Below are 27595 nucleotides of genomic sequence, written 5' to 3' on the forward strand. Positions count from 1 at the left end.
GACTGCCAGATTGCTGTCCTTCTTAAGCATCCCCTCTCTCTGCGCTCACGCTACTGCCTTCCTCTAGCTGAGTGTCATCATCAGAGCCCACAAAACACTGGGCATCCTCCTGGAGCATGTACCCAACACTGTGCTCAAAGAGTTCAGGAGACTCCTCAGGAGGACGTGGTGGGTCTAGGGAAGGAGTCACTGATGATGACATTGAGAGGAGGGAAGACGATGCGTTGGCAGCTGCTTTGCTAGTACCCTGAGACTGGGTGAGAGAGGATGAGGAGGATGAAGAGGGCTTGGTCATCCACTCTACCAAGTCGTTGGCATGTTGCGGCTCAACATGTCCAGCTGCCGAAAAGAAGGACAAGCGTGTCCCATGGCCACGTGCTGATGACAATGCACCGCGTCCACGACCAGCACTGTTGTCTCTAGACACAGAGCCTGCTTGCCCTCTTTTATCGGCTCACGCCTGTCTGCCTCTCCTTGCTGGCCTTTCAGACATGGTAATGGCCTGAAGGGAGTTGGGTAAAAAAGCAGTTGGGTAGTGCATCCTGCAGATGCCTTTATTATAGAACACCAGAGATAAAGGGGTATATACAGATGTATACTGTGCTGTGCTGGAGGCACACACAACTTCCAATAACTCCTGCAGATGGCAAGTGGGCTCAAATATAGAACAGCTATGTAGGTGGATATAGCGGTATGTACTGGGTACAGAGCACGCAGACAGCACGCACTAGCTCCTAACACTACTGACTGCAAGCTCTATTATAAAAGATAGATCACTAGCTATATAGGTGAGGTGAATATAGCGGTGTATACTGCGGTCAGGGCACGCAGACAACAACCACTACACAACAGCAAGATCGAAAATCGTCCGAAAACGATCGGTGTGTACTGTGTTGAAGGTACACAGAACACCCACTAACTCCTGCAGATGCCTTTATTATAGAACACCAGAGATAAAGGGGTATATACAGATGTATACTGTGCTGTACTGGAGGCACACACAACTTCCAATAACTCCTGCAGATGGCAAGAGGCCTCAAATAGAGAAGAGCTATGTAGGTGGATATAGCGGTATGTACTGGGTACAGAGCACGCAGACAGCACGCACTAGCTCCTAACACTACTGACTGCAAGCTCTATTATAAAAGATAGATCACTAGCTATATAGGTGAGGTGAATATAGCGGTGTATATTGCGGTCAGGGCACGCAGACAACCACTACACAACAGCAAGATCGAAAATTGGCCGAAAACGATCGGTGTGTACTGTGTTGAAGGTACACAGAACACCCACTGCTTCAGACGCCAACACACTACACAAGGCCGCCGCACTGTCGGCCTTATATAGTGTGGGGCGTGCACTACACAGCCTGAGCTATGATTGGCCACAGGCATCCTGCCTGTGGCCAATCATGGCTCTCGTCGCTGCTGGCGCTGCGATTGGCCAAGCATGCGGGGTCACAGTGCATGCTTGGCCAATCATGAGCCAGCAATGCACTGCGCCATCGCAGTGCATTGTGGACCGTGAGCGCCACACGAATTTGGCGCGAACGGACCAAAATGTTCGGACTTCGCCGAACGGACGAACAGCCGATGTTCGAGTCGAACGTATGTTCGACTCGAACACGAAGCTCATCCCTACTCTTCAGACTGGAACGCTGGCTCTGGCTCTTCAGGCTGGAACGCTGGCTCTGGCTCTTCAGGCTGGAACGCTGGCTCTGGCTCTTCAGGCTGGAACGCTGGCTCCGGCTCTTCAGGCTGGAACGCTGGCTCTGGCTCTTCAGGCTGGAACGCTGGCTCCGGCTCTTCAGGCTGGAACGCTGGCTCCGGCTCTTCAGGCTGGAACGCTGGCTCCGGCTCTTCAGGCTGGAACGCTGGCTCCGGCTCTTCAGGCTGGAACGCTGGCTCCGGCTCTTCAGGCTGGAACGCTGGCTCCGGCTCTTCAGGCTGGAACGCTGGCTCCGGCTCTTCAGGCTGGAACGCTGGCTCCGGCTCTTCAGGCTGGAACGCTGGCTCCGGCTCTTCAGGCTGGAACGCTGGCTCCGGCTCTTCAGGCTGGAACGCTGGCTCCGGCTCTTCAGGCTGGAACGCTGGCTCCGGCTCTTCAGGCTGGAACGCTGGCTCCGGCTCTTCAGGATGGACTGCTGGCTCCGGCTCTTCAGGCTGGAATGCTGGCTCTGGCTCTTCTGGCTGGAACGCTGGCTCTGGCTCTTCTGGCTGGAACGCTGGCTCTGGGGAAGGTAAGGGGTGCAGCAGACTGGAAAGGAGGATTGGGATATGGCAGAGAAGAGGTAACAGTAGCTGGGGGAAGTTCTTGTGGGTTTATAGGCAGCTGGGTTGAATGCAGGATAGGTACACGGAGCAGAGATCGGATATGCGTATTTGGTTGGGAGCAGCGTATACTGGGCTGCAACAGAGGTTGACATGGGTGATGCGGAAACATACAGCTGGTGTCTGATGGCAGAGGTGGTTTGTTTGGCTGGGGCTGATTGCACCATGTCAAACCATGCTGAAAGTATAGGTTGTACAAACTGAAATTTTAAATCTCCCTGTCTAACAAAAGACTGAGCAGGCACAATGCACTCAGAAATCACCTGTGGGAAACAGGCTGAATAGTGCTCACAAAAATTGGCGGGATCATCTTCAAAAAGCCACACTAGGGATACAACCTGATTCACATTAAAAGGAGGAGTGAAATCATCATGGCCCTCTGGAATACAGGGCAGGGCCAGCTCAGTACAGATCTTGATCAAAGGCTGCACCTCCCCAAACAATATATAACCCTGATCAGCCAGGAAGTGATCAAAATGGATAGTTGCAAACAACTGGTGTTTGCAACCAAACTGAATCAAAATGGTTCCCCTGTGCAGCCACGTCTGGTCAGGGATGGTCCTGGTATTCTGTCATAAACCAGATGTGACCAGAACTGTGTGGCTGCGGCACAGTGAACCAGACATACATAGGTGAAAGTATGTAAATTTATTAAAGTAAATGCATATAAAATGTGAACACACCACTAATACAGAGTGAACAAACCAAACAACCAGTGATAATAAACCAACCAGCATATATAGCAAAAGGGAGTACCAGAATCGTAGTCAAGCCAGGTCAGGGTCATAAACAGGAGATCATCAGATGGGGGGCCCAGGAGTAAACAGACAGGGAACAGGATGGAATGGTTCAGGCTGCAGGGCAAGGATCAGGAACAGATACAAACAGGTTCAGGATACAGGATCAGGGATCAGATAAACAAGCTGCAGGTCAGGGCACAAAGGACAATACCAGGGCAAGGTGTGTGCGCACTTGCCGGGTATTTATACTCATCTCAATCAGACTCAGGTGATGCCTGATTGCAGGAGATGATGTCTGCCCCACACTGCCAGGAACCAACCGCTGGTGGACGCCAGTACTGCGGCCCAAAGATCACATAATACTATCAACAGGGGAAGGCTCCCCTGGCAGTTCCAGACTGCCAAGAGACACCTGCTGGTGGACCACAGTACTCCATGCCAAATATCAGGCAGTGTCATTAGTAGATGGAACCTTCCCTGACAATCCCCTGAGAGCTACCAATAGGTGAAAGTCTCTGTGCAGCAGCTGTAAAGGGACAGTTTTTAGTCCTAACTCTTTAGCTGGCTAGCATTGGGGCCCATTTGTACTGTTGATGCACATGAGAGTAGTCCAAGTCAAGCCTGCAGGCAGAAATTACTAGATGTCTGTATATGGTCAGTTTCAGTGGCGGCTGGTGAAGTTTTTGGATGGGGGGGCGCCAGACCCCGCCCATCATGACCCCGCCCATCATTTTGGCCCATCCCACTTCTCATAAACCACGCCCCTTATGTAATCCACCTAATCCGTCCCCTGTATTCCACTTCCTTCCACCCATAGTGTCACGAGTATACAGCTCAGATCACAGTTTTAAAAAATAAATGGTGTCACTTTTATTCCTATTACAAGGAATGTAAACATTCCTTGTAATAGAAAAAAGCATGACAGGTCCTCTTAAATATGAGATCTGGGTCAAAAAGTCCTCAGATCTCACATTTACACTAAAATACAAAAAAGGTTTATAAAATGTCTTTGCCAGCAAATTAACTGTGAGTAACAACAAGCAACAGAGCATCAGCAGACCATTACTTTATGCACTTTGCTGAATAAGAATACCGCATTGAGGCTGGGTTCACACTGGAGCGATGCGGGAACGCCGCGAATCCGCAGCGTTTTCCCGCATCGCATGCCTCCCGCCGGCAGTTCACACTGCCCTATGCGGACTGCTGGGAGTGTCAGTGAAATGTTAATGATACCCCCAGATCAGTTTGCATATCACAGTGCGATCTGCAAACTCTGACAGGAATCGGATCGCATGGTGTGAACACCCATGCGATCCGATTCTGCTGCGGACCAAAAAAAGGGTCCCGTGCGAGTTTATGGCGGGTGCGATGCAAATTCAGCCATACTATCTGTATGGCTGAACTCGCATCGCACAGAGATCGGATGTGATTTGCACTGCAGTGCGGTGCGAATCACATCCGGTTCTCGCTGCCGCAGCAGTGTGAACCCAGCCTCAGAGGGAACTATTAGGGGATTTAGAGCTGGAGGGATCGTCGTGCGCTGGTCGGGAAGTGGTTAAGTTGGTCATAGATGGGTATAAACTCGAAAGAAAATTCTTAGGAAAAGACAGTTCTAAGAAAGTTCATTCATTTTTTTAATCATTAGTGGGTCAATTTGTTGTTCGTTTTTGACCACAGTAATGAGAAAATTTGATGGAGCAGTATAGTATATGTGGTTTTCATTCGATAAAGTCCATTCATCCCAAAATCAGAGGTTAAGCAAACAAAACCTTTCAAAAAACAAAGAAATGAGAATTTATATCCATCTATGGCAGGCTTCATGGATAATGAGAATCATCCATGAAGAAAGGAGTGAACATTTGAGTGGGATATCATTTCCAAGGAAAGGCTTTTACTAGAGTAGGAACTAGAGATCTCATGGTGTAGGGAACCCCAACATGCCTGGGAAGAACCACAATGGGGTGCAGTAATACCAGAAGCACAAGGAAGGGCAAATGAAGGAGATGCCTGATTGAAAAGTATAGAGTGCAAGCTATAGGGGGAAGCCTGAGCATCCAAGCTGCAAAAAGATAAACTACCAAGACACCCTCTGGGATACACAACTAAGTTCCCACTTGCAAATGTTGGAGCTTACCTTCATACAAAAGGCTGATCAGGTAGGACAGAGAGCTTCTGGCTTGGATATCTTCAGCTTGAGTGGGATATAGACTATGGTCACCGTTGCGGTACTACTATAGTGGTAGATGAAGATTGGGGTTCCTCCTTCCGATGCTGAGATCTCCTGCATTTATGCAGACACACAATGTGAATACCAGTAGTATCGGGAATGACACTGTTAAAGGCAGGTCTGAAGAACTTTCATTCCCTTTAAGGGCTTTCAAGCCCAACTAACTGACTCACCTCCTGCCTGACTGTCTTGCAGCTCCGCTCAGGCTGAGGAAAGGAGCTGACGTCACTTCCGGGTTTCGTGAAGCAGCCAAAAGCCGGAAGTGACCTGCCTGTCCAAGAATGACAATGCTCTCGCCCATAGAATCACAGTGATTTTACGGGCGGAAGCTAGTCGGCGCTCTACAGTGTGCCGCAAGGCGGGTTTTTAACCCGCAAATGAAGCGCCATGGATGCAATCTTGTGATTGCATCGACGTGGCGCTTCTCATAGTGCACTGTGAGCGGCGCCACAGTACACTATGTTAAATTGTTAAATGACATTTTTTTTTTTTTTTTTTTAAATGTCTTAAAGGGCCCGTTTTTTTTTTTTTTTACACCTAGGGGGAGGGGGGGCGGCGCCCGGGCGCCCCCTATGGGCGGGCCGCCACTGGTCAGTTTGTAAAGGGCTCAGTCTCTCTAGTAGCAGATAGTAAACCCCCACAGCAGAAGCTCACCATCTGCTCACAAACAGTCCACTCTCTGTTCTGCACTCAGGTGACTCTGGCTGTCAGCACATCTGGACTCAGCACTCTGGATCCCGCTCAGGCTGCCAATATGCAGCAGTGATGTTCATTTTCAGTCTCCCTCAGTCTTCCCCTCTGGTACAGTCATAGCACAATGCTAAATAATGTTTACACTTATAGGCTAAGGCTGAGGTCTACTAAGGCAGCACTCTGACTTAGAAGTGAGCTGTCCCTCTTGCAACTTCTCCCAATGGATCCAGTAATTCCGAGTGGGTACCACAAAGCCTGTACTCCACTCCACCAGCACAGCCCAATGTGTCACCTCACTCCCAGTGACTAGACATGGGCCAAACACCCCCCTGTTTGGTTCGCAGCAGAACTCCCGAACAGGGAGAAAGTTCTAACCCGAACGATGAACCCCATTGAAGTCTATGGGAGCCAAACAGAAAAAAATCACAAGTGCCCATTTTGAAGGTTTATATGCAAGTAATTGGCCATAAAAGGGGTATGGGGGTCTAGGTACTGCCCTGGGGGACACATATCAATGCAAAAATGTTTTTTAAAAATTAATGTTTTTTCAGGATTTTAATTGCTTAAATGCTTAAAGTGCAACAATAAAAATGAAAAATTCCTTTAAATATAGTGCCTGGGGGTCCCCTTAGTCTGCCTGTAAAGTGGTGCATCTGCAGCATACATATAACGTGCTGCAGCAAAAATAACATTTCTAAAGAAAGAAAAACGAGGCAAATCCCATTTAAATTGAAAGAATAAATAAAAAAACGCAGTGGATTCCCCTCCAATTCATACCAGGCCCTTTATGTCTGGTAAAGATTTGGAGGGGAACCCCACACCAAAATGAATAAAAAAGCGGCGTAGGACCCCCCCAAAAAATCCATACCAGACCTTTATCCGGGCATGCAGCCTGGCAGGTCAGGAAAGGGGGGAGATGAACAAGGGCCCACCTCCTGAACCATACTAGGCCACATGTCCTCAACATGCCCCTAAGTTAACCGGTTCCCGACCAGCGCATGCCCATGTATGTCGGCAGAATGGCACGGCTGGGCAAATGGGTGTACCTGTACGTAAATTTGCCGCCGTGCCATCGCGTGCCCGGGACCTCCGTGAGTCGGGCTGCGGATCCCGCGGACTCGATGTCTGCGGGGTACCTGCGATCAACTCACAGAGAGGAAGAACTGGGAGATGCTAATGTAAACAAGCATCTCCCTGTTCTGCCTAGTGACAGTGTCACTGATCTCTGCTCCCTGTGATCGGGAGCAGAGATCAGTGACGTGTCACATGTAGCCACGACCTCCCCACAGCTAGAATCACTCCCCAGGACATACTTAACCCCTACACTACCCCATAGTGGTTAACTCCTTCTCTGCCAGTGTCATTTACATAGGAATCAGTGCATTTATATAGCACTGATTGTTGTATAAATGACAATGGTCCTAAAAATGTGTCAAAAATGTCCGATGTGTCCGCCATAATTTTAATCATATTTTTGCAATAAAGTTGAATACTTTGGAGTGCGGCTATCCAGCTACAATTTTTTTCACTGTGATTCCTGTTGCAAACAGAGTCGGCACCCTGTGGGATTGTGGAGACAGCTATTTTGGGAGAGGTCATTACTTTGGAGCGGTAATCTTTTTGTGTCCGCCATAATGTCGCATTCACGATAAAAATCACTCCATTACTAGTAAAAAAAAAAATTATTAATAAAAATGCCATAAAACTATCCCTTATTTTGTAAATGCTATAACTTTTGCGCAAACCAATCAATAAACATTTATTGCAATTTTTTTTACCAAAAATATGTAGAAGAATACGTATCAGCCTAAACTGAGGGAAACATTTTTTTTTATATATTTTTCTGGGATATTTATTATAGCAAAATGTTATAGCAAAATGTAAAAAATAATGTTTTTTTTTTTTTTCAAAATTGGCGCTCTTTTGTCAGCGTAACTTGACAATAGATTTACATCGGGGACACTTTTTTCATTTTTTAATAAAGGAATTGTCAAAAACTTGTTTCTTGTTTTTATTACTTTTTGACACTTTTTTGGTGAATGGGTAGGGGGATTATGTACCCGATACTCATTCACATAGAGGGGTGCTGGGATCTGGATGCCCCCTTATTAAAGGGGGCTTCCAGATTACGATAAGCCCCCTGCCCGCACAACCACCAGCCACGGTTGTGGGGATTAGGCCCCTGTCCCCATCAACATGGGGGCAAGGTGCTTTGGGGTGGGGGCGCAAAGCCCTCCTGCCCTAAAGCACCCAACCCCCAATGTTGAGGGCATGTGGCCTGGTATAGTTCAGGAGGGGGGTGCCCACTTGTCCCCCCCCTTTCCTGACCTGCCAGAGTGCATGACCAGATAAGGGTCTGGTATGGATTTGGGGGGCCCCCACATAGTTGTTTTTTTAAACATTTTGGCGTGGGGTTCCCCTCCAAATCCGTACTAGACCTGAAGATACTTATTAACATGGGGGGGTGGGATCTAGGGGCCCCTTGCTAAAGGGGGCTTCCAGATTCCGATAAGCCCCCTGCCTGTCACAACCACTGGCCATGATTGTGGGGATGGGGCCCTTTCCCCGAACAACATGGGGACAAGGTGCTTTGGAGGGGGGGCAGAGCCCTCCTGCCCAGAAGCACCCCCCTATGATGACGGCATGTGGCCTGGTATGGTTCAGAAGGAGGGCCAATTGCTCGTCCCCTCCCTTCCTGACCTGCCAGGCTGTGTGTCTTCAACAGCCATTTAAAAAAAATATATTGTGGCGTCCCTCCAAATCTATACCAGGCTAGAAAGGCATGTTATGCACTGGGAGGGGGGGACTCCCCACTGTTTTTTTCTTTATTTTTTAACTGGCATTTTTTTTATTATTATCCATCTCTCAGTGGGGAAACCCATTGAAAGCTAATGACTCTTCCCAGCCCCGCTCCTTAACCACCAGCTTATACTGCTCCCTGATAGGGCAAAGTTTTGCCCAACCAGGATGCAGAATGCACAGTGCTCAATGCATTGCAGGGTATTCGGCAGGACAAACACCTTGCAAATTTGGGTTTTCAGTGAATGGCCCAACAGGTAAATGTTTGGCCTGAATGCATGCTCAGGCCGAACCGTTTGCTCAAAGCTACCAGTTACACTATAAGACTTCTTCCTGACACAAGAAATCATCTCTTCACTTGTTCCTGAGTTTCTTTATTCTGGAAGCCTCTCATTCTTTCTACTCCTCTTCCTCAGCACCTTCAGCTAGGTAAATGGGATAACCTGGTGCTGCGATATCAGTCCCTGTATGTGGGGCCCTGGTCACTAGGGAAGGGACCAAGCTTGCATCTTTTGCTGTGATGTCATTTGCTGTGTCCTAAATATTATTTGAATAAAGCATTGTTTTAGCATTGGAGTGCGGCCGTCCAGAGTTCTGTCATTATCCACATTATCTGCATGCTGTGGTTCGCACCCGGATCACTTCACCTGGAGCAATTATCTCTGAGTTCCCAGGACCTGCCTTTGAGCAGTGGTGTATATCAAGCTTGCAAAGCCCCTCTTTACAAGGGCCATTAGTCCATGACTGGGCTTCCACGAGGGGTGGTAATTAGATGCTCAGCAGCACTCTCCTTCTATTTCCATGCATACAGCAGGAACCCAAGGAACCCTTCACCTAGAACAGTGATTCTCAACTCCTGTCCTCAGGACCCACTAACAGGCCATTCTTTAAGTATTACATTGAGGAGATGCAGACTAGAAGACTGCAATCACTGAGCAGCAAATGAAATCACCTGTGAGGTATTTCAGTTATTTTGCAAACCTGACCTGTTAGTGGGCACTGAGGACAGGAGTTGAGAATCCCCTGACCTAGAAAGAGTTCCCCTTTTTATGTTTTGACCAGGAGAGGGCAGTACTTGGCCAGCAGAGTTAACCCTTGGGCTGGATACACACTATATAACTTTTGTTGTTTGATTTCCTTTAGATTTACAAAAACCACGTATTGCAAGGGCCTGCCTGACTGCATAAAAAGTGAAACTGTTAAATCTAAAGGAAAAAAATCAAGCTTTATTTGAAGTGTACAAAATGTACACTTCTTTGGCTGCAATGTCGGGTGGTGCGCTGCCTGCAGTGATAAAATGCAGCATGTCTGCTTTTTATCGGAGTACATTGCAATGCAGCGCTGGGCTTTGCTGCATTGTGAATGGGACACATAGGAAACAACTGTTTCCTGTGTGTCCCTGCAGTGACAGATAATTTTACTGTGCTGCTGTAGCTACTGACTTTTAGGCTGGGTTCACATACACTAGATTACCAAAAGTATTGGGACACCTGCCTTTACACGCACATGAACCCTAATGGCATCCCAGTCTTAGTCCGTAGGGTTCAATATTGAGTTGGCCCATCCTTTGCAGCTATTTAACAGTTTCAACTCCTCCGGGAAGGCTGTCCACAAGGTTTAGGAGTGTGCCTATGGGAATGTTTGACCATTCTTCCAGAAGCACATTTGTGAGGTCAGACACTGATATGTACGAGAAGGTCTGGCTTACAGTCTCTGCTCAAATTCATCCCAAAGGTGTTCTATTGTGTTGGGGTCAGGACTCAGTGCAGGCCAGACAAGTTCTTCCATCCCAAACTCACTCATCCATGTCTTTATGGACATTTCTTTGTGCAGTGGTCCAAATCCTTTAGTGGCGCGGGGGGGGGGGGGTGATGGTGTGGGGTTGTTTTTCAGGGGTTGGGCTTGGCCCCTTAGTTCCAGTGAAGGGAACTCTTAAGGCGTTGGCATACTAAGACATTTTGGACAATTTCATGCTCCCAACTTTGTGGGAATAGTTTGGGGATGGCCCCTTGCTGTTCCAACATGCACAAAGCAAGGTTCATAAAGACATGGATGAGTGAGTCTGGGGTGGAAGAACTTGTCTGGCCTGCACCTCCTTTAGTCCTGACCTCAACCCAAACACCTTTGGGAAGAATTACACTGGAGACTGCAAGCCGGGCATTCTCATCCATCAGTGCCTGACCTCACAAATGCGCTTCTAGAAGAATAGTCAAACATTCCCATAGACACACTCCTAAACCTTGTGGGCAGCCTTCCCAGAAGAGTTGAAGCTGTTATAGCTACAAAGGGTGGGCCAACTCAATTTTGAACCCTATGGACTAAGACTGGGATGTCATTAAAGTTCATGTGCGTGTAAAGGCAGGTGTCCCAATACTTTTGGTAATATAGTGTATATATCACTGTATATGATTTGTATAGGAATCGCACTGCAGTTCGCATGAACGCTGTGTGATTTCACTGCGGTGCGGGAAACACACAGAACTGGCTGCGGTCTTAGCACTGCATATGTATGAACCAAGCCTTAATAAAAGGACACTTACCTGTCAAGGGATCCAGTGCTGTCTTCACCCAGGCTGGTGTTTCGTCACATATGGCGACCCATCAAAGTTGGCGACCCTCTGGACTGCGCATACGCGCCGCCGCCATATGCGTTCCACCCCTGAGTCCAAGTTCAAGCCCCACCATCCAAGTGGACATAGAGTTAGATTATATTTATGCTCAGCAAAGCGAGGCTGTGCCCAAAGCAAGGCCGTGCCCGAAGCGTGGTGAACGAAGCGAGTCCGCGAGGGGCCCTCTTTTGGAACGCATATGGCGATACTCTAGCTGATAGCAAAATGTGATGGGTAGCTGAACATGACGTGACACCGGTCTTCGGGGTCCCTGGCGCCGCCATGTCTAATGTGGGAAGCTGGCTGTGCCTCCTTGCAGCTTTACAGCTGGCTTCCCACTGTGCATGTACATTGTGAATGGTCCTGCAGCCTTCTGGGACCTGTGAGGTGTCCCAGAACACTGTGGGCAATAAGGGGGGGGAGGGGGCAAACTTCTGTTTGGATCGCGGAAGCAGATACCTAGGTATGTGCCCCCCCCCTAAAGAAAAAAGTAACCAAAAGTTAGAGGCGTGTGAGGAGGAAAAGCAGAACTTCTCCTTTCAGGTGAAGTTTCACTTTAAGCATATAATACCTCCATGGGAATGAGGCACAGACCTTCTGTGAAAATATTTGGTGTGCTGTGTGAGGTGTTGCTCATGGCAACCGTTATATAAGAGGCTTCTTTCTATGAGGTGCCCTACAAAACGAGGACGGCTACGTCACAACACAGTGACTGGAAGCCACTACTCAGTATGTAGCAGAGCAGAGAACTGGAAGCCATGACTGAGCCCCGACAATGGGCGGGGAGGGGGCGTGTCCGGGGAGGGGGAACTGAGAGAGACGTGGGACTGAGAGAAAGAGACTTGTCTTGAATGAGAACAAGCTGGAGAGGCGGTGGGCAGAAGACATTCCAGGAGCCGCAGAGGAGCGGAGAACATAGCTGAGGACATGCCGGGCAACGGGATGGAGCCTCGGGCTCTGAAATACGAGCAGACTCTGGTGAGTGAGCGGGAGAATGCCATGACACCACACAACGTATAGAACTCCTATGTACTCTGTGTCCGTGGGACGTGCCTCCTCACCCACTCACCAAGGGGGGTTATGTAAAACCTCCCTCAGGAGCCCTGTACCTGTCCTGACCCTGAGGCACTTCACAAGTTCTTGTCACCTCAGCATTGTCCACCACTGAGCCTGACCATGACTGTATCTGATAGGAAGGAGCTGGGCTGTGTGCAAGGGTGACAGGACTTCAGTGGCAGTGTGCAAGGAGATGGATAGCATTACTGTATATCATTAGAACACCAATGGGGACCATTAAAAGGAGCACTAAAATGCTTGTTTGACTTTACTTTTAAGCGGCTAATGATGGCTTTTGTTTATTTATATATACATTTTTTTTTTTTTATCAGATTGATGTACAATTTAGTATTTATTAGTATCCATTACTTTTTATAATGTGTGTGTGTGTGTGTTTGTTTTATTTTTTATTTTTTTATTTTTTTTTCACCACTTCAGTACAGGGCACTTTGAATGACAATTGCGCGGTCATGCTACACTGTACCCAAACGAAATTTTTATCATTTTGTTCCCACAAATAGAGCTTTCTTTTGGTGGTATTTGATCGCCTCTGGGATTTTTATTTTCTACTAAACAAATAAAAAAAAAAAAGACTGAAAATCTTGAAAAAAAAACAAACATGTTTTTGTTTTTTTGTTTCAGTTACAAAACTTTGTAAATAAGTACGTTTTCTCCTTCACTGATGGGGCTGCAGTGACGGGCACTGATAAGGTGGCACTGATAGATGGCACAAATAGGCATGGATAGGCGGCACTGATGGGCAGCTAAGGTGGGCACTGATAGGCGGCTGGGATGGGCACTGATAGGCAGCATTGTAATTTAAAGGTTTGTAGGGATGGATGCCAATCGGTGCCAAACAATAATGCATGTCAATCAGTGATGCCCATTGTGGACACTGGCATCCATTATGGGCACCGATTGGCATTCATTATGGGCACTGACTGGCATCCCTGGTGGTCTAGGGGGCATACCTGGTGCTGGGCATCTGGTGGTCTGGTGGCGTCCCTGGTGGTCCAGTGTGGGCATCCTCGGGGCTGTGCTGATAATCGATCAGCACAGACCCCACCTGTCAGAGGAGCAGCCGATCGGCTCTCCTCTACTCACGTCTGACAGATGCGAGTGAGGAAAAGCCGATCACCGGCTCTTCCCATTTACACTGTGATCAGCCGTGATTGGACATGGCTGATCACGTGGTAAAGAGTCTCCGTCGGAGACTCTTTACCGAGATCGTAGTTGCAGGGTGTCAGACTGACACCCTGTAACAACGATCGCCGCGATGCGCGCCCCCGGGGGCACGCAGCGGCTTAGTATCCTGATCACGTCATATGATGTCCGGTCAGGATATTACAACCACTTTGCCACCGTCATTTTGCTATATGGCAGGCGGCAAGTGGTTAACATTCAGCTGCCAGTGGGGATCCCCGTTGATAGCTAATAAGTCATCTGTTGTTAAAGACGCAGCAGCTGGCTTCCTAGCCCACTCCTTAACAACCAGTTAATGGTAAAGACGCACGCTCCAAAAACGCATCTAAATCGCATCTGCTTAGGACACTTGCAGTGAAACCGGAGGGGACATTTTGCACCAGACGTGTGTAAACCTAGCCTTAGACTCCATTTTGTTCAGATTCCGTCAAATTGAGTCGATCGACAGGGGAAGAAAATAGATTTTTTTTTTTTTCCCCGTTTGATGCCAAGGCTTGAGATATCTCATAATCCGATCATTCAACTGTGTTGATCAATAACTTATGATCGTAAGTTACACTCCTATCAATTTGAAATCCATTTTCTTGTGTGCGTGGCATAGCAATCTAAAAGATTATCGACTGTAGATTGATTATGCCTATTGGAAGAGATAATGTGGAAAAGAGATTGATTATTTATTGACGCTGTTATGGGAATGCCATGTCAATGCGAGTATGGCCACCATACTACTAATACTATAGATTTTGTACCTCCTACATGTGTTAAGGTGGCTGAAATAAATTACTAAAATAAATATTGCCTGGGTGGTTATGGATTCCCTCTATTTATTCCATATACATATTAACTTGTCTATTAAAACTCTGATAATGTTACTGTTTATAGTACAATGATATAAGGTTGGCTATGAAAATATTTTCTTGGGGAAAAAACATCTTATTTCCCAAGAAAATAGGAAATGCTAACATAAAAACACAAAGGGAAAATATCACAGAGCATATAAAATACAAAAACATCAGATACGTTAGGTTGTCCCCTAGATATTGTCTGGTCAGCTGGGCTCAAAAAAATGGTAACTGAGAGCCTTGCAGCACGGGAGCCATCAAGCAAGTGAGCCAAAAGTGGACAGGGGGACCAAATTTTCCCTTCTTTGTGCACTTTTAAACTTTAATCATACACCGTCCAGACCCAACCCCATTGCCAGCCCATCTAGGTTTTTGATGAATCAAAGTATTTGTCTGTCCTGCTGTACAGTGATTTGTTGGTCCCTTTTGATCTTCTGTAGCCCACCTTCATCAATCATCCTGGCAGCCATGGCCCTATTTGAAGCTTGCTTTTAGAGTGCTAATCAAGTATTTCAATCCTATCACACCAGTTGGTCAGGAGCCAAGCTTTTGTTCAGCATCCTTGCTAGGGGCATGAATCGTCACCCTGCTTGGTCAACTGAGAATTTGGGCCACCTGGTTGTATCAACCAGGAAGTGAAAGAAATATGATTTTAAACTATGTTGCCTTCCAACATAACAACTTTACGCCTAAAGGGTGCATATTACCCTTCAGACATGGCTCCCATGGAACAGTCCATACCAATCTTAACGTGTTATGCATCCCAATGTCTGCCACTTTGCACTGAGTGACACACCACCATCATTTTTCAGCGATAGCTTCCATGTCACCATTCTGTGTCTTCTCCTTTCCGGGATCTTCATGACAGGGCAATACAGGCAAGGGGTAAAAAAAGGGTGGTGGTAATGTGGCGTTACCCAGGGAAACCTCAGTATTAAATGCCCAAACAAAACTATATATAGCAATCAAAAATAAGCTATTGAAATATACAAGCGCATCAAAAAAAAAAAAAAAAAAAAAAAAATATATATATATACTTCCACATAGACTAAATGTGCAAATACACAATAGTTCAAAAAAAAGGTAAAATTTATAATATACCCATAGGATGACCTTAACAAATAAATAGTAATGCAATATTCCAAAAAAGTTCATCAGAAAAATGAAAAATAAAAATATTAATATAAGATGATGTGCAATAAAGTCCCACAGTTCAAATATCCATGCAGTGCAAAAAACGAATAACACATCAATTGCCACTCCACCGATGATCTAACTTCAGTGCTCCAAGTGCACCTCTTATTTCCCCCAGCCTCTTGCCTCTAGGAAAGGTCACACAGGACCATATGACGCTATGTATAACTAAGCTGCAGTCTCCTATCTCCTTCACTTCATGTATTGCGAATCGCCAGCATAATGAACATCAGCATCCCATAAGATGGCCCATACAGGAGAGGAAAGAGAGGGGGATAGAAAAATCGAGGCTGGGGGAAATAAGGGGTGCACTTGGAGCACTGAAGTTAGATCATCGGTGGAGTGGCACTTGATGTGTTTTTCGTTTTTTGCACTGCATGGATATTTGAACTGTGGGACTTTATTGCACGTTATCTTAAATTTATATTTTTATTTTTCTGATTAACTTTTTGCACCTTTTTGGAATATTGCATTACTATTTATTTGTTAAGGTCATCCTATGGGTATATTATCAATTTTACCTTTTTTTTGCACTATTGTGTATTTACAATATACTTCCACATAGACTAAATGTGCATTTTTTATATATATATATATTTTTTGATGCACTTGTATATTTCAATAGCTTATTTTTGATTTGCTATATATAGTTTTGTTTGGGCATTTAATACTGAGGTTTCCCTGGGTAGCGCCACATTACCACCCCCCCTTTATTACTGATTACTCTCCGTACAAGTGTAGAGATCACTTTGTTTATGTTGGCAGCTTCCTGATTTAAGGGACTAGTGGATAGCTGGTTTGTGCGCACTAGTACTTTTACTTAAAATACAGGCAAGGGGTGTCCATTCACTCACCATTCACCAGCACACACTCAGAGCAACATATTAACCAGCATTTAGATACAGAGTCTAAGAGGGCCTTACTCACCCATATTACTAACCTAAAATACACATATGTCACACTAAACCATAACCTAAATCTATCTATATCTATATCTATATCTATATCTATCTATATCTATATCTATATCTATATCTATATCTATATCTATATCTATATCTTATATTATAATATATATATATATATATATATATATATATATATATATATATATATATATATATATACATATACACATACACACACATGTGCGCCGGCTCCTGAAATTCCTAAAACCACAGTTGGGTTTTAGAGTCAATTATACCACATTATGGTTTCAATACCAGTCTAGCTGGAATGCACTGGGTTCTGCTTGGGCCACAGGTGGCGCTGTCATCACTAGCAAGTAGGAGAACTCAGTTGAATGCCATTCTTTCTCGGAAACCAGCCCAGTGGGCGTGTCATCTTGCTGTGCATTCTGGGAGAGGGTACTTAAGGTACTGACATCATGTGCTTCTGGGTTCCGGTCAGATCTTTCTGTCTGGTCCTGGTCCTCCTGACCAGCCCCCATGGCCCTCATGGCCTGGGGTGCGGATCCATCCAATTCTGAGTCTCGGGGCTGACTAGCCCGAGGCAAAGTAACTGGAAGGAGGATTCAAAGGTGATCCGGTTCCGTCTCATCTGTGGAGAGGCCCAGCAACTGGAGAAGCAACCAGGGGAGGACTCTTCGGGAGAAGGCCACACTGAAGGCTGGCTTCTCAGAGCCTGGAGGCTCAGTTGAATCTACACTCGTACAGTATCGCCGGATCGGCTGCAAGATGATGGCTCTCTACATCACATCGTGTTCTACATCAAATCTGTGGCAGAGACTTTGTTCAAGTGTTCTATACGTAAGTCTGTGGTAAAGGCTTTGCTTTATTTAAACACTCTATTTATTGGCTGCTAGGCCATGTGAGAGGAGGTCTATCCGCTAGCTGTGGGAATCCTGTTGTGAGCGGTAATTCTCTGGATTTCTATAGTGAGAGACTTCTTATCTTTTGCAATTCCAAGAGTACCTGAACTTCCTACCTAACCTTCTACCCTTCAATGAGAGACTTTTCTGTCTACCTGTTGTCAAATACACTAAAAGTGGATCCAGTGTCAGTCTCTGCAGTTCTTTGGGCCATCTACCTCGGGAAACCCTTAGAAGTACACAAGGTCAAGAAGGTAATGGTAAGCCCAACAAAACAAGCTCCTTCGGGGGGGTCAGTGCTATATATAATATATACACTCTCTATGCCACCAAATTAGGCAGGTTTGTGCACAATGGCCTTTTCTACAGCAATTTTGACACGTTGGCGGCATCTCAGGGCTCTGAATTGCCAGCAAAGCCTCTAACTTGTATGAGGAGACCTTACCGTCATTTTGTCCCTAAAAACATTTTACATTTCCTTTTTCTGAAGGATTGGATGGGTTATATTCCTTTCCCAACCTCCAACCCATTGCAATTGTATTCATGGTAATTTTTTTTTTTTTTGCATTCATAAATGATGGGAGAGACTTTGGCAAAATTGATTCACAAGTCTTGTCGATGGGCACAGTCTTTCAGATTCAGCATTAGCGCAAAATTGTCCAGAAGAAAAAGAAACCTTATATTGCAAGTAATAATCTGAATCTTTCCATTTGTCCCTTCTCTCCTGAATGTTTGTCAGAACAAATTTGTGGTGTGGTATGGCACAGACAAATTGCCAACCGTATGAACATCTTTCATCTCTGTTCGAGACCTCCAATCTCGCTCCACCAGGACTCTGGAAGTGAAAAAGAAGAGCAGAATCAATTTCTTATCCACAATATCTACTCGCTTGCTATGTTTACTTATAGTTCCTCCTTGAAACTCGGGATGGAACATAGTATTCCTGGCTTCTGCAACTCTGAGCAAATTATCAAAACAACCATGATTTCTTTAGGATGAACCCACTGTAAAATGGATCCCCATGGTAAGAGCAAAAAAAAAATCAACTTGAATGTTGCTTCTCAAAAATTTTCATTTTAAACGCTCAAAAAACACAATGCATTTATCTTTTACCTTTTTAAGACCTATGCACTAACTCCCCTTTCAGGTGGACAAAGCCTAAATATTCTGGAACTTTTTCCACCTGAATGAAAATGCAAATGAAAATAAGAGGAAAAAAAAATAAAATAAAAAGTACAGTATTTATCGGCATATAACACGCACCCCAAGTTTAGGAGGGAATTTTTAACGAAAAAAACTTTTAGGAGGGAAGTTTTAAGGAGAAAAAAAAAACTTACATTTAAATGCCCATCATTGCAGCCTTATCAGTGTCCATTGCAGCCTTGTCCCCAGTGTCCATCGCTTTGCTGAATTAAAAATTGTCAACGCCGAGATAGCAGGGACTAGGCGGAGCCGAGATGCACATAGCCGAGTGTACTCGGCTCCGCTCAGTCACGCTTAGTCCCGCCCTATAATGGCCTGCGCGTGACTGTGAGCAGAGCTGGGTACACTCGGCTATGTGTAAATCGTCGGCGATCCCTCCGCTTCGCTCAGTCAGCGGAGATCGGTGGAATCGTATAACACGCACCCACGATTTTCCCCTGATTTTAAAAGGGGGGGAAAAAAGTGTGTGTTATATGCCGATAAATACGGTAATAAAAATCCAGAGGCTTATCCTTAAATATTAAAAATATATCAAGGTCCTCTATAATATTCCAAACATGAAGGCCAAATCTCTGAAACCTTGTTCGTAGCAAAGAAACATTAACCAAAATATTCTTACCATCCAGGCAGCTCACTAAGGGCTGCTAACATTGTTTCCCCTAGTGCTATATTTGAATGAACATGTGGGTACCTCCATTTTGAGTTTCTGCAGCTGTTCTACATAGTGATGCCTTTCCTGTCTTGGACGGCTTTCACACTGCCGTGCTAATAGTGTCGATGGTAAAACGCCGCTATTTTTAGCAGAGTTTTACCGTCGAAATTGTGCCACATTTCGGCCATTAGCGGGGTGCTTTTACCCCCCTCCTGCTAGCAGCCAAGAAAGGGCTAAAACCGCCCGCAATAGCAGTGTTTTGCCGGCGGTATAGCCACGCTGCCCCATTGATTTCAATGGGGAGCAGCGGTGGAGGAACGGTAAACACACCACCCCAAAGAAGCTGCTGGCAGGACTTTTCCTGACGTCCTGCCAGCACAACGCTCCAGTGTGAAAGCCCTTGGGCTTTCACACTGGAGACAATGGAGCAGCAGTTTGAGGGCGGATTACAGGCGCTATTTCTAACACTATAGCGCCTGCAAAACACCCTCTGTGTGAAAGGGGTCTTAATTTAATATTTTCAGTTTGTAGTCTCCGCATTTGGGCCTTAAAAGGGACATAGGTTTGGTTACTATAGTCTCTATGCCTTGGATTGCTAACCCATCTAGCAGAATAAACGTCATAACGCCTTGGTGTAGTTTTAGGGTAGTGCAGTTTCCTCTGCATACTATTAGCCACTGAACAATACTTTGCGATGTGACCCCGCCCCCCCCCCCCCCTTTTTTTTTTTTTTTTTTTTTTTAACAAACAAAGCACTTGAGAGCCGGTCTCCCTACATAGGCCCTTCTCTGAGCATATGGCGATGGAGACTCGCATTGCTGCATAACATTACTATGATTGGTATGAACAGACTTTACACTTTCATTGTCTGTCTGAAAAATAGTCACTAGCAATAGACTCATCAGAAGTCTCCACTGTCACTGTGTTCCTATTCTTGAAAAGATAAGCCTTGCTTTCTATTTCAGCTCCTGAATCAATTTCAAGCATAGTTACCACACTTATTTAAATCCTCCTCGTTCATATCTCCAACATTGATTGATTCCTATCATAGCAGCAACACTAGCATTTGGCTTTTCTACATGTTGTTCCAGAGCCTCTATCTTTGCTGAGCACTGAGCATTTGCGTAGGATAACTCCATTATGGCAGACTGGGCTTCATATAATTCTCCCCTAAGCAGTATTATAATACGCTCATTTTCAGCCTCTCTTTGATTCAAAGAAGCAATACAACTTTCTCTTCGTTTACACGTTTCCTCTAATTCCTTCATTTTCTATTCCAATACACATTTCTCAGTCACCAATTTTTCAGTGTGATTGCAAACATTTGCACCTGCCTTTGCAACCTTTGTTAAATTCTTAGTTACACTTCGTACCTGCTCCAATAATTTTTTTTCTCTGTTGCCTTTCTTTTCCTATAGCAATGTCTTTCATTTTCAATAACATGCATACAACATTGGGCATCCTCGCTTTCTTGCCTTTCTTCGGAGGCGGTTTATGTTTTATCCCATTATGAATATTACATTGTTTCTTAAAGTGATGCGTTAAAGTGTTTTCTGCCACAGTGTTGAAATTAACACAGGCATGATTTAAGAAAATCTTCAATGACCTCCATTGACATGCTAACTTCACACTGAATCTTATTTAACCAGTCTACATAACAGTTGCTTACAATGTACAAAGACAAACACACAGTGTTAGGGCTGGGCTCAGCCCTTTCTTTGACCTGGCCTCTCAGCTGTCGGCTAATTGCCAGCTCCTATCTCTCCGGTTACTCAGCTGTTGATGATATCCTGCTTGTCAGTCCTGTCTACTTAAGCTGTCCAGTACAGAGGAGCTCTGCCTTCGCCTTGGTCACATCGCAGATCTCCTGCGATCCTGTTGAAGACTTGCTTTGCTGTCATCCCTTCTGGCTCCAGATCCTGCTTGCTGTTCCACTACATTGATCCTTTGCTTCTGGCTTGGCTGACTATCTGTTCTGATTACTGCACTTTGTCTATGTTTTGACTACGTTTGTTTTTTACTTTTATTATTAAACAAGTGTGATTTAACTGTACTTCTGTCTTGGTCTGATTTCATGGTTTCTGACAGTAGGTGAAGGCCATGAATTCAGAAGATGCAGGCAATCCACTTGTTAATATTTCCAGATTGGATGAACTGGATCACCACATGGATCAGTTTGCCATGGTGTTACAAAAGCTCCTGAGTCGCACGGCTTACCTGGAATCTCCCACTGTGGTCGCCCTGGTACAACCTATGTTGCAGGCCGACCCTGCTGCTGCAGTCTTTGTAGACACCCGCCTTGAGTATTACCTCCTATAAGAGGCATGTCTAGTTCTGCTCTGCTTCCCCAGTGATTTGGGGGTGATCCAGTCCAATGCAGAGGTTTTCTCAACCAGGTTGAGATATACTTTTGAGATGCTGCCCCAGGGACAGAAGCAAAGTAGGTTTTGTGATGTCTTTGCTTTCTGAGAGAGCCTTGGTCAACCCCCTATGGGAGACACTAAAACCTGTTGTCTTGTGCTACCCTGAGTTTGCAGCTTTGCTTAAAAGGGTATTTGACGCTCCCGCTTCTGCTGCCAAGTGCCTCATATTCATCAAATGGAGTACGAGAACTGTTGCCGACTACGCCATTGAATTTCCGTACTCTGGCAGCAGAGGTTGCGTAGAAAAATGAGGCCCTTGTGGCTGCTTTTCCTCATGGTCTCTCGGATGCCATCAAGGATGAGATGGCAGCCCGAGATATACCCACTGAACTGGAGAGGTTGATCACATTTGCCATCCTCATTGACTCCAGACTCGGAGAGAGACCCTCTTTCAAGGAGCGGCTGTGGAAGTCTCCTGTACATTTGTCTCTGAACTTTGCAGTCCTACCCATGCCTCCTGGTACCGAGTTGGTCAGTGAAGGTGAACCCTTGCACTTGGGTTTCATGCATCTCTCTGTGGATGAGAGAGCCTTTTATTGTGGCCAGGCAGGTCACTTTTTGAAGTCTTGTCCTACCCGTCCAGGGAATGCCCGAACTTTGAGGTCCTGTTACGGACAGGGCTTAGGTGGTGTTGTTTCATCCCCAGTTATCCAGAAGGATAAGCCCCTGGTTTCGGTCACCCTTTCTTGGGCTGATTCATCCGTTGAGATACAGGCTATAATCGACTCTGGGGCTGCAGGCCTGTTCATTGGTGCTGCCTTTGTATCGAAGCACTCTATTCCACTGCAGCTGCATAACACTCCACTTATGCATCATGGAAACATCCGCGCTACCCCCAGTTAATATAAAAAATAACTATATAAAAATATGTGACAGCTGAATATATATGATAGTGCTGCAATCTAAACAAAAAACAAAATAGTCAGTTTAAGATTATGTGTAAAAATAAGAATGGATGCTCTACTAAATGCCTAGTGCAATTTACATAATATCTGTGCTACACCTGCACTAAAAAGCCAAAAGTGCACTACTTAATAAAATGGGTGTGCCGCTACATGCACAAAGAAACAAACAAACTGATTTGTGAGCAAGAGTTTCAATAAAAAAACAAAAACAATTGAAACAAAATGATACAAAAATAGATCAGCATACATGAACTGTTCTAATCAAAAAACAAACTGTTTTACTCAGAAGAAAGTCCACGAAAGGTACAATGCAAGTCCATTCACAATCATTCTTTAACTAGAGATTCCCAAATAGGATGATTTCTTCACAGTAACACTCCTCATTGTAACAGCAGAAGGATAATAAAAAGCCAGATGGCCGCTTACCAGAAAAGTTCCATCTCTATTACGGAGATCTGATAGGCACAGAGCAGGAGAGATCACTCTGGCTGACACGCCAAGGACATGTGTCTGGATCCACTCCTCCGCTAATAGGACTGGCCTCCGGTGCACTCCATAGGATGCACGTTTTATGGGTAAGGCAGTTGCAGTATAAAACTTTAAAACGTGAAACGGAAAGCACTTCCAAAAAACGAAAGAACACTAGCTAGCCTCCTTTCCCTGTGGAAGCCTAATACGGAGAAACGCAGTGTCGGGTGGAGCTAGCAGAGAGGACGTTCTCACACGTTACGCCCCAGTCAGCTGGCGTGAGCCATGGCTGTGTTCTTTCGTGTGTGTTTTTTCTTTTAAGTGCTTGCTGTTTCATATTTTAAAGTTTTAAAAGTCTGTGGTGCTGTGCCGTGCTTTTGAATAAACAAACTTGGATTTTAAACCTATATTGCGCTATGAAGCCTTTTTTTTTTTTCCCCCTCCCATGATGTTCCTATAGTAACTGCCTTACCCATAAAACGTGGGTCCTACAGAGTGCACCAGGGGCCGGTCCTATTAGCAGAGTGGATTTTTTATTATTTAAACTCTTGCTCATAATCGGTTCATTTGTTTCTTTGTGCACTTTTGGCTTTTTAGCACAGGTGTAGCACAGATATTATTATGTAAATTGCACTAGGCATTTAGTAGTGTATTTATTCTTATTTTTACACATAACACTCCACTTGCCATTGAGGTGACCTCTACAGCCGGCCCATGTGACTCATGAGATGGTTCCATTGTCCATGGCCGTAGGGGCTCTTCACTATGAGATAATTCAATTCAAAGTTATTTCCTTAGCTAAATTTCCGCTGGTTATTCTTGATTGGCTCCATGCTGAGGTTCTCTCCTGATTGCCACAATGCAGTGAGACATGCTTCCAGAAGGTAGGCAGGGTCCTGTGCACCTCTTCACACTCCTCCCTGCCGGAGGAGTACAGTGATTTTAGCGATATCTTTGTCAATGGTCAAGCCGGTAGTTTGCCTCCACACCGGCCATATGATTGCGCAATTGACCTTCAACCTGGTGTCATACCCCCTCGTGGCCGAGTTTACCCTTTGTCGGTCTTGAAGGATAAGGCCATGGAGGAGTATGTTGCAGATGCACTTTCTCAGGGTTTCAGCCACAAATTCTCGTCTCCTGCTGTTGCTGGTTTCTTCTTGGTGAACTGAGACCTTGTATTGATTATTAGGAATCGCATTGTTTCACGATTAAGAATGCCTATTTGATTTCCTTGATTACGGAATTATTTGACCGCCTCAAGGGAGCAACTGTTTTCACAAAGCTTGATTTGAGAGGGGCATAGAATCTCGTGAGGATTAAGGAGAGGGACTAGTAGAAAACCAGAATAGTTACGCGTAACTCGTAATGCCTTTTGGCCTTTAATGCCCCAGCAGTTTTCCAGGAATTTATTAACGATGTCCTCCAAGATTTGTTGCAGTAATGTGTGGTGGTTTATCTCAATGATATCCTCATATTTTCCAAGTCCCTGGAGAGCCACCACACAGATGTCAGTCGTGTGCTTCAGAAACTGAGAGAACAATCTCTATATTGTAAACTGGAGAAGTGCGAGTTCCAACGTGAACATGTTAAATTCTTGGGTTGTCATTTCCACTGCTGGTTTTTCGATGGACCCAGATACTTTTTTTGGCAGTTCTACAGTTCCCCCGACCCATGTGTTTACATCCTCTGCAGTGTTTCCTGGGCTTTGCCAACTATTATCGGCAGTTTACTCCTAACTTCTCGTCTCTGGTCAAGCCCCTGACCTGATATGACTAGAAAGGATGGTAACCCACAGAGTTAATCTCTGGAGTCCATTAGGGCCTTTGTTTCTGCTCCTGTGTTGCCACCTCCTGATCTTGCGTTGCCTTTTTATCTTTGAGGTTGATGCTTCTGAGACTGGTGTTGGGCCCCCTTTGTCTCAACTTCCTACCTCCTGAGAGTGCTATGCATCCTTGTGGATACTTTTATCCAAGAAATTGTCACCTGCGGAGTTACAAGATTTATGACCGAGCTGTTGGCGATCATTTTAGCCCTGAAAGAATGGAGACATTTCCTCAAAGGTACCACTGTGTCGGTTCCCATTCTTGCTGATCATAAGAATCTCACATTCTTGTCTGAGTCTAAACGCCTCTCTCCCAGAAGGGTGCGATGGGATAATTTCTTGCCAAGTTTCAATTACAGTATCTGTGTCATTCTTGCCCGGTACTAAGAATGTAAAGGCTGACGCCCTGTCACAACAATTTTCCTCCACTTCCAAGTTGGAGTCGGTTCAGGTTCCTGTGATTCCTCCTTATTGTATCCCAGAGAGTCTACGTACTGCCATTCTCCAGACTTCCCATTCTCCCAAGGCTGCTGGCCGCCCTGGGAGGAATCCCACTCTTCTGGGCCATTTCTCAACAGTTCTGGTGGCATAGTCTATGTGCTTATGTAACTGCCTTTTGTAGCTGCCTGTTCCGTGTGTGTATGTTCAGAATAAAACTCCACGACACCTTCCAGTGGACCTCCTACAGCCCATACCCAATGGAGAGGCCCTGGACCCACCTGTCTATGGAATTCATTGTGGAGTTACCCAACTCTCAGGGCAACACAGTTATCCTTATGGTGGTTGACTGGTTCTCAAAGATGTCATTGTATTCCACTTAAGCACTTGCCCTAAGTTCTAAGGAACTGGCTTCCATTTTTGCACGGGAGATCTTTCGCTTATATGGGCTACCCAAGGTGATTGTCTCAGAGAGGGGTAGTCAGTTTGTCCTTGTTCTGGCTAGCCTTTTTTGCACAGTTGGTAATTCAGCTTGCTTTCTCCTCTGCGTATCACCCGTAGGCTAATGGGGCCGCAGAACGAGCCAATCGGGTCTTGGAGCAAGTCCTACGTTGCTATACTTTTGACCATCATAACTGTTCAGACCTATTACCATGGGCAGTTTGCTCACAACAGTGCCTTGAATTCTGCTTCCCGATTGTCCCTGTTTTTATGGTGCTTTACCACCTCTGTGCCATGTCCTCACCCTGTACAGGTTGAGAACCATGAGGAGTATGAAGTACAGTCCATTGTTGACTCGCATAGGTTCTGTGGGCGTATAAAGTACCTGGTGCATTGGAAATGGTACTGTCCGGAGGAACGCTCTTGGGTCTCATCAAACATGCATGCCCCTGTCTTCCATAATTTCCATAGGCGTTTTCCCCTCAAGCCTGGTGGTCCCTAAAAGGGGAGGTGTCGTGTAGGAGGGGGTACGGTCAGGGCTGGGCTCAGCCCTTCCTTCTCTGAGCTGGCCGCTCACCTGCTCCTATCTTCCCACAGTTACTCACCTGTTGATGATATCCTGCTCATTGGTCCTGCCTACTTAAGCCATCCAGGCCAGAGGAGCTCTGCCTTTTGCCTTCACATCACAGAAACTATCTCCTGTGATCCTGTTCAAGACTTGCTTTGCTGACATCCCTTCTGGCTCCAGATCCTGCTTGCTGTTCCACTACATTGATCCCTGACGTCTGGCTTGGCTGACTATCCATTCCGGTTACTGAACTTTGGTTATGTTTTGACTATGTTTTGTTCTTTTTACTTTTATTAAACAAGTGTGACTTATCTCTACTTCTGTCTTAGTCTGATTTTATGGTTTCTGACACACAGCTTTAAACAGGTTTTAGCTAACACTGACTTGTAGTTCCACACAAGAAGATATGCACTATTAATTCATGCCTTGCTACCATTGATTTTAACCAATATTACCTCAGATCGCAGGCCACATTGAACTTGGAACACGGAGCTATTTCAGTCTCACATGGGGGGCGGGGGGGATAGATAACAATTAAATTATATATTTACTTTTTTTTTTCTTCCACTTTCTCCTCAAATGTCTGGTTTATCCTGTCAATCTGATGACCAAGGGTGATCAGCCCCTCACTCGCCGGCACACTTGACCAGCTACACAGGCCTAAAAACATTTGCATTAGCAATACAATAAACATTTAAACATACCAGCCAAAAATCTCACCAGGTTTTGCATGTCCGCTTCACTGATGAAATATTTCATAGAACTTTCAGGACCACTCAAGCAGGGCTTCAGAATTCATGAACCAGCACAAATCTTGTCCACAGTAGAGAAGATTTTCAGTTCTAGTTGAGGATTCCTGGGCTTATAGGGACTCAAGACAAAAATACGTTAGGGTTTGGATTCTGTGCAGAAATTCTGTACGCCTTCTGTGGTGCCTAGTGAAATAAATATTACTTATTATAGATTCCCTCTATTTATTCAATATATGTATTAACTTGTCTATTCCTATAGTTGGCTAGTCTATTAAAAGTCTGAAATATTACTGTTGATAGTACAATGATATAAGGTTAGCTATGAAAACAAACACACTTCTTAGTAAAACATCTTGGCATTTCCTATTTTCTTGGGAAATAACATAAAAACACTAAGGG

The 27595-nt window shown here is 45.3% G+C and overlaps 1 protein-coding gene across 2 annotated transcripts in view; it reads left to right on the forward strand.

Annotated features, from left to right (window-relative positions):
- The first annotated feature begins 12219 nt into the window (after positions 1 to 12219).
- CLCN2 (chloride voltage-gated channel 2) overlaps positions 12220 to 27595 on the forward strand; it is a 521510-nt gene continuing 506134 nt past the window's right edge. For both annotated transcript variants that reach the window (XM_077487744.1, XM_077487745.1), the window contains exon 1: positions 12220 to 12376. In XM_077487744.1, coding sequence (XP_077343870.1) covers positions 12326 to 12376 — 51 coding nt within the window. In that variant the 5' untranslated portion in view covers positions 12220 to 12325. The remainder of the gene's footprint in view (positions 12377 to 27595) is intronic.

This window comes from Lithobates pipiens, unplaced genomic scaffold (genome assembly GCF_037356315.1).
Source record: "Lithobates pipiens isolate NorthernLeopardFrog02 unplaced genomic scaffold, aLitPip1_a1.2 Scaffold_18, whole genome shotgun sequence".
Taxonomy (NCBI): domain Eukaryota; kingdom Metazoa; phylum Chordata; class Amphibia; order Anura; family Ranidae; genus Lithobates; species Lithobates pipiens.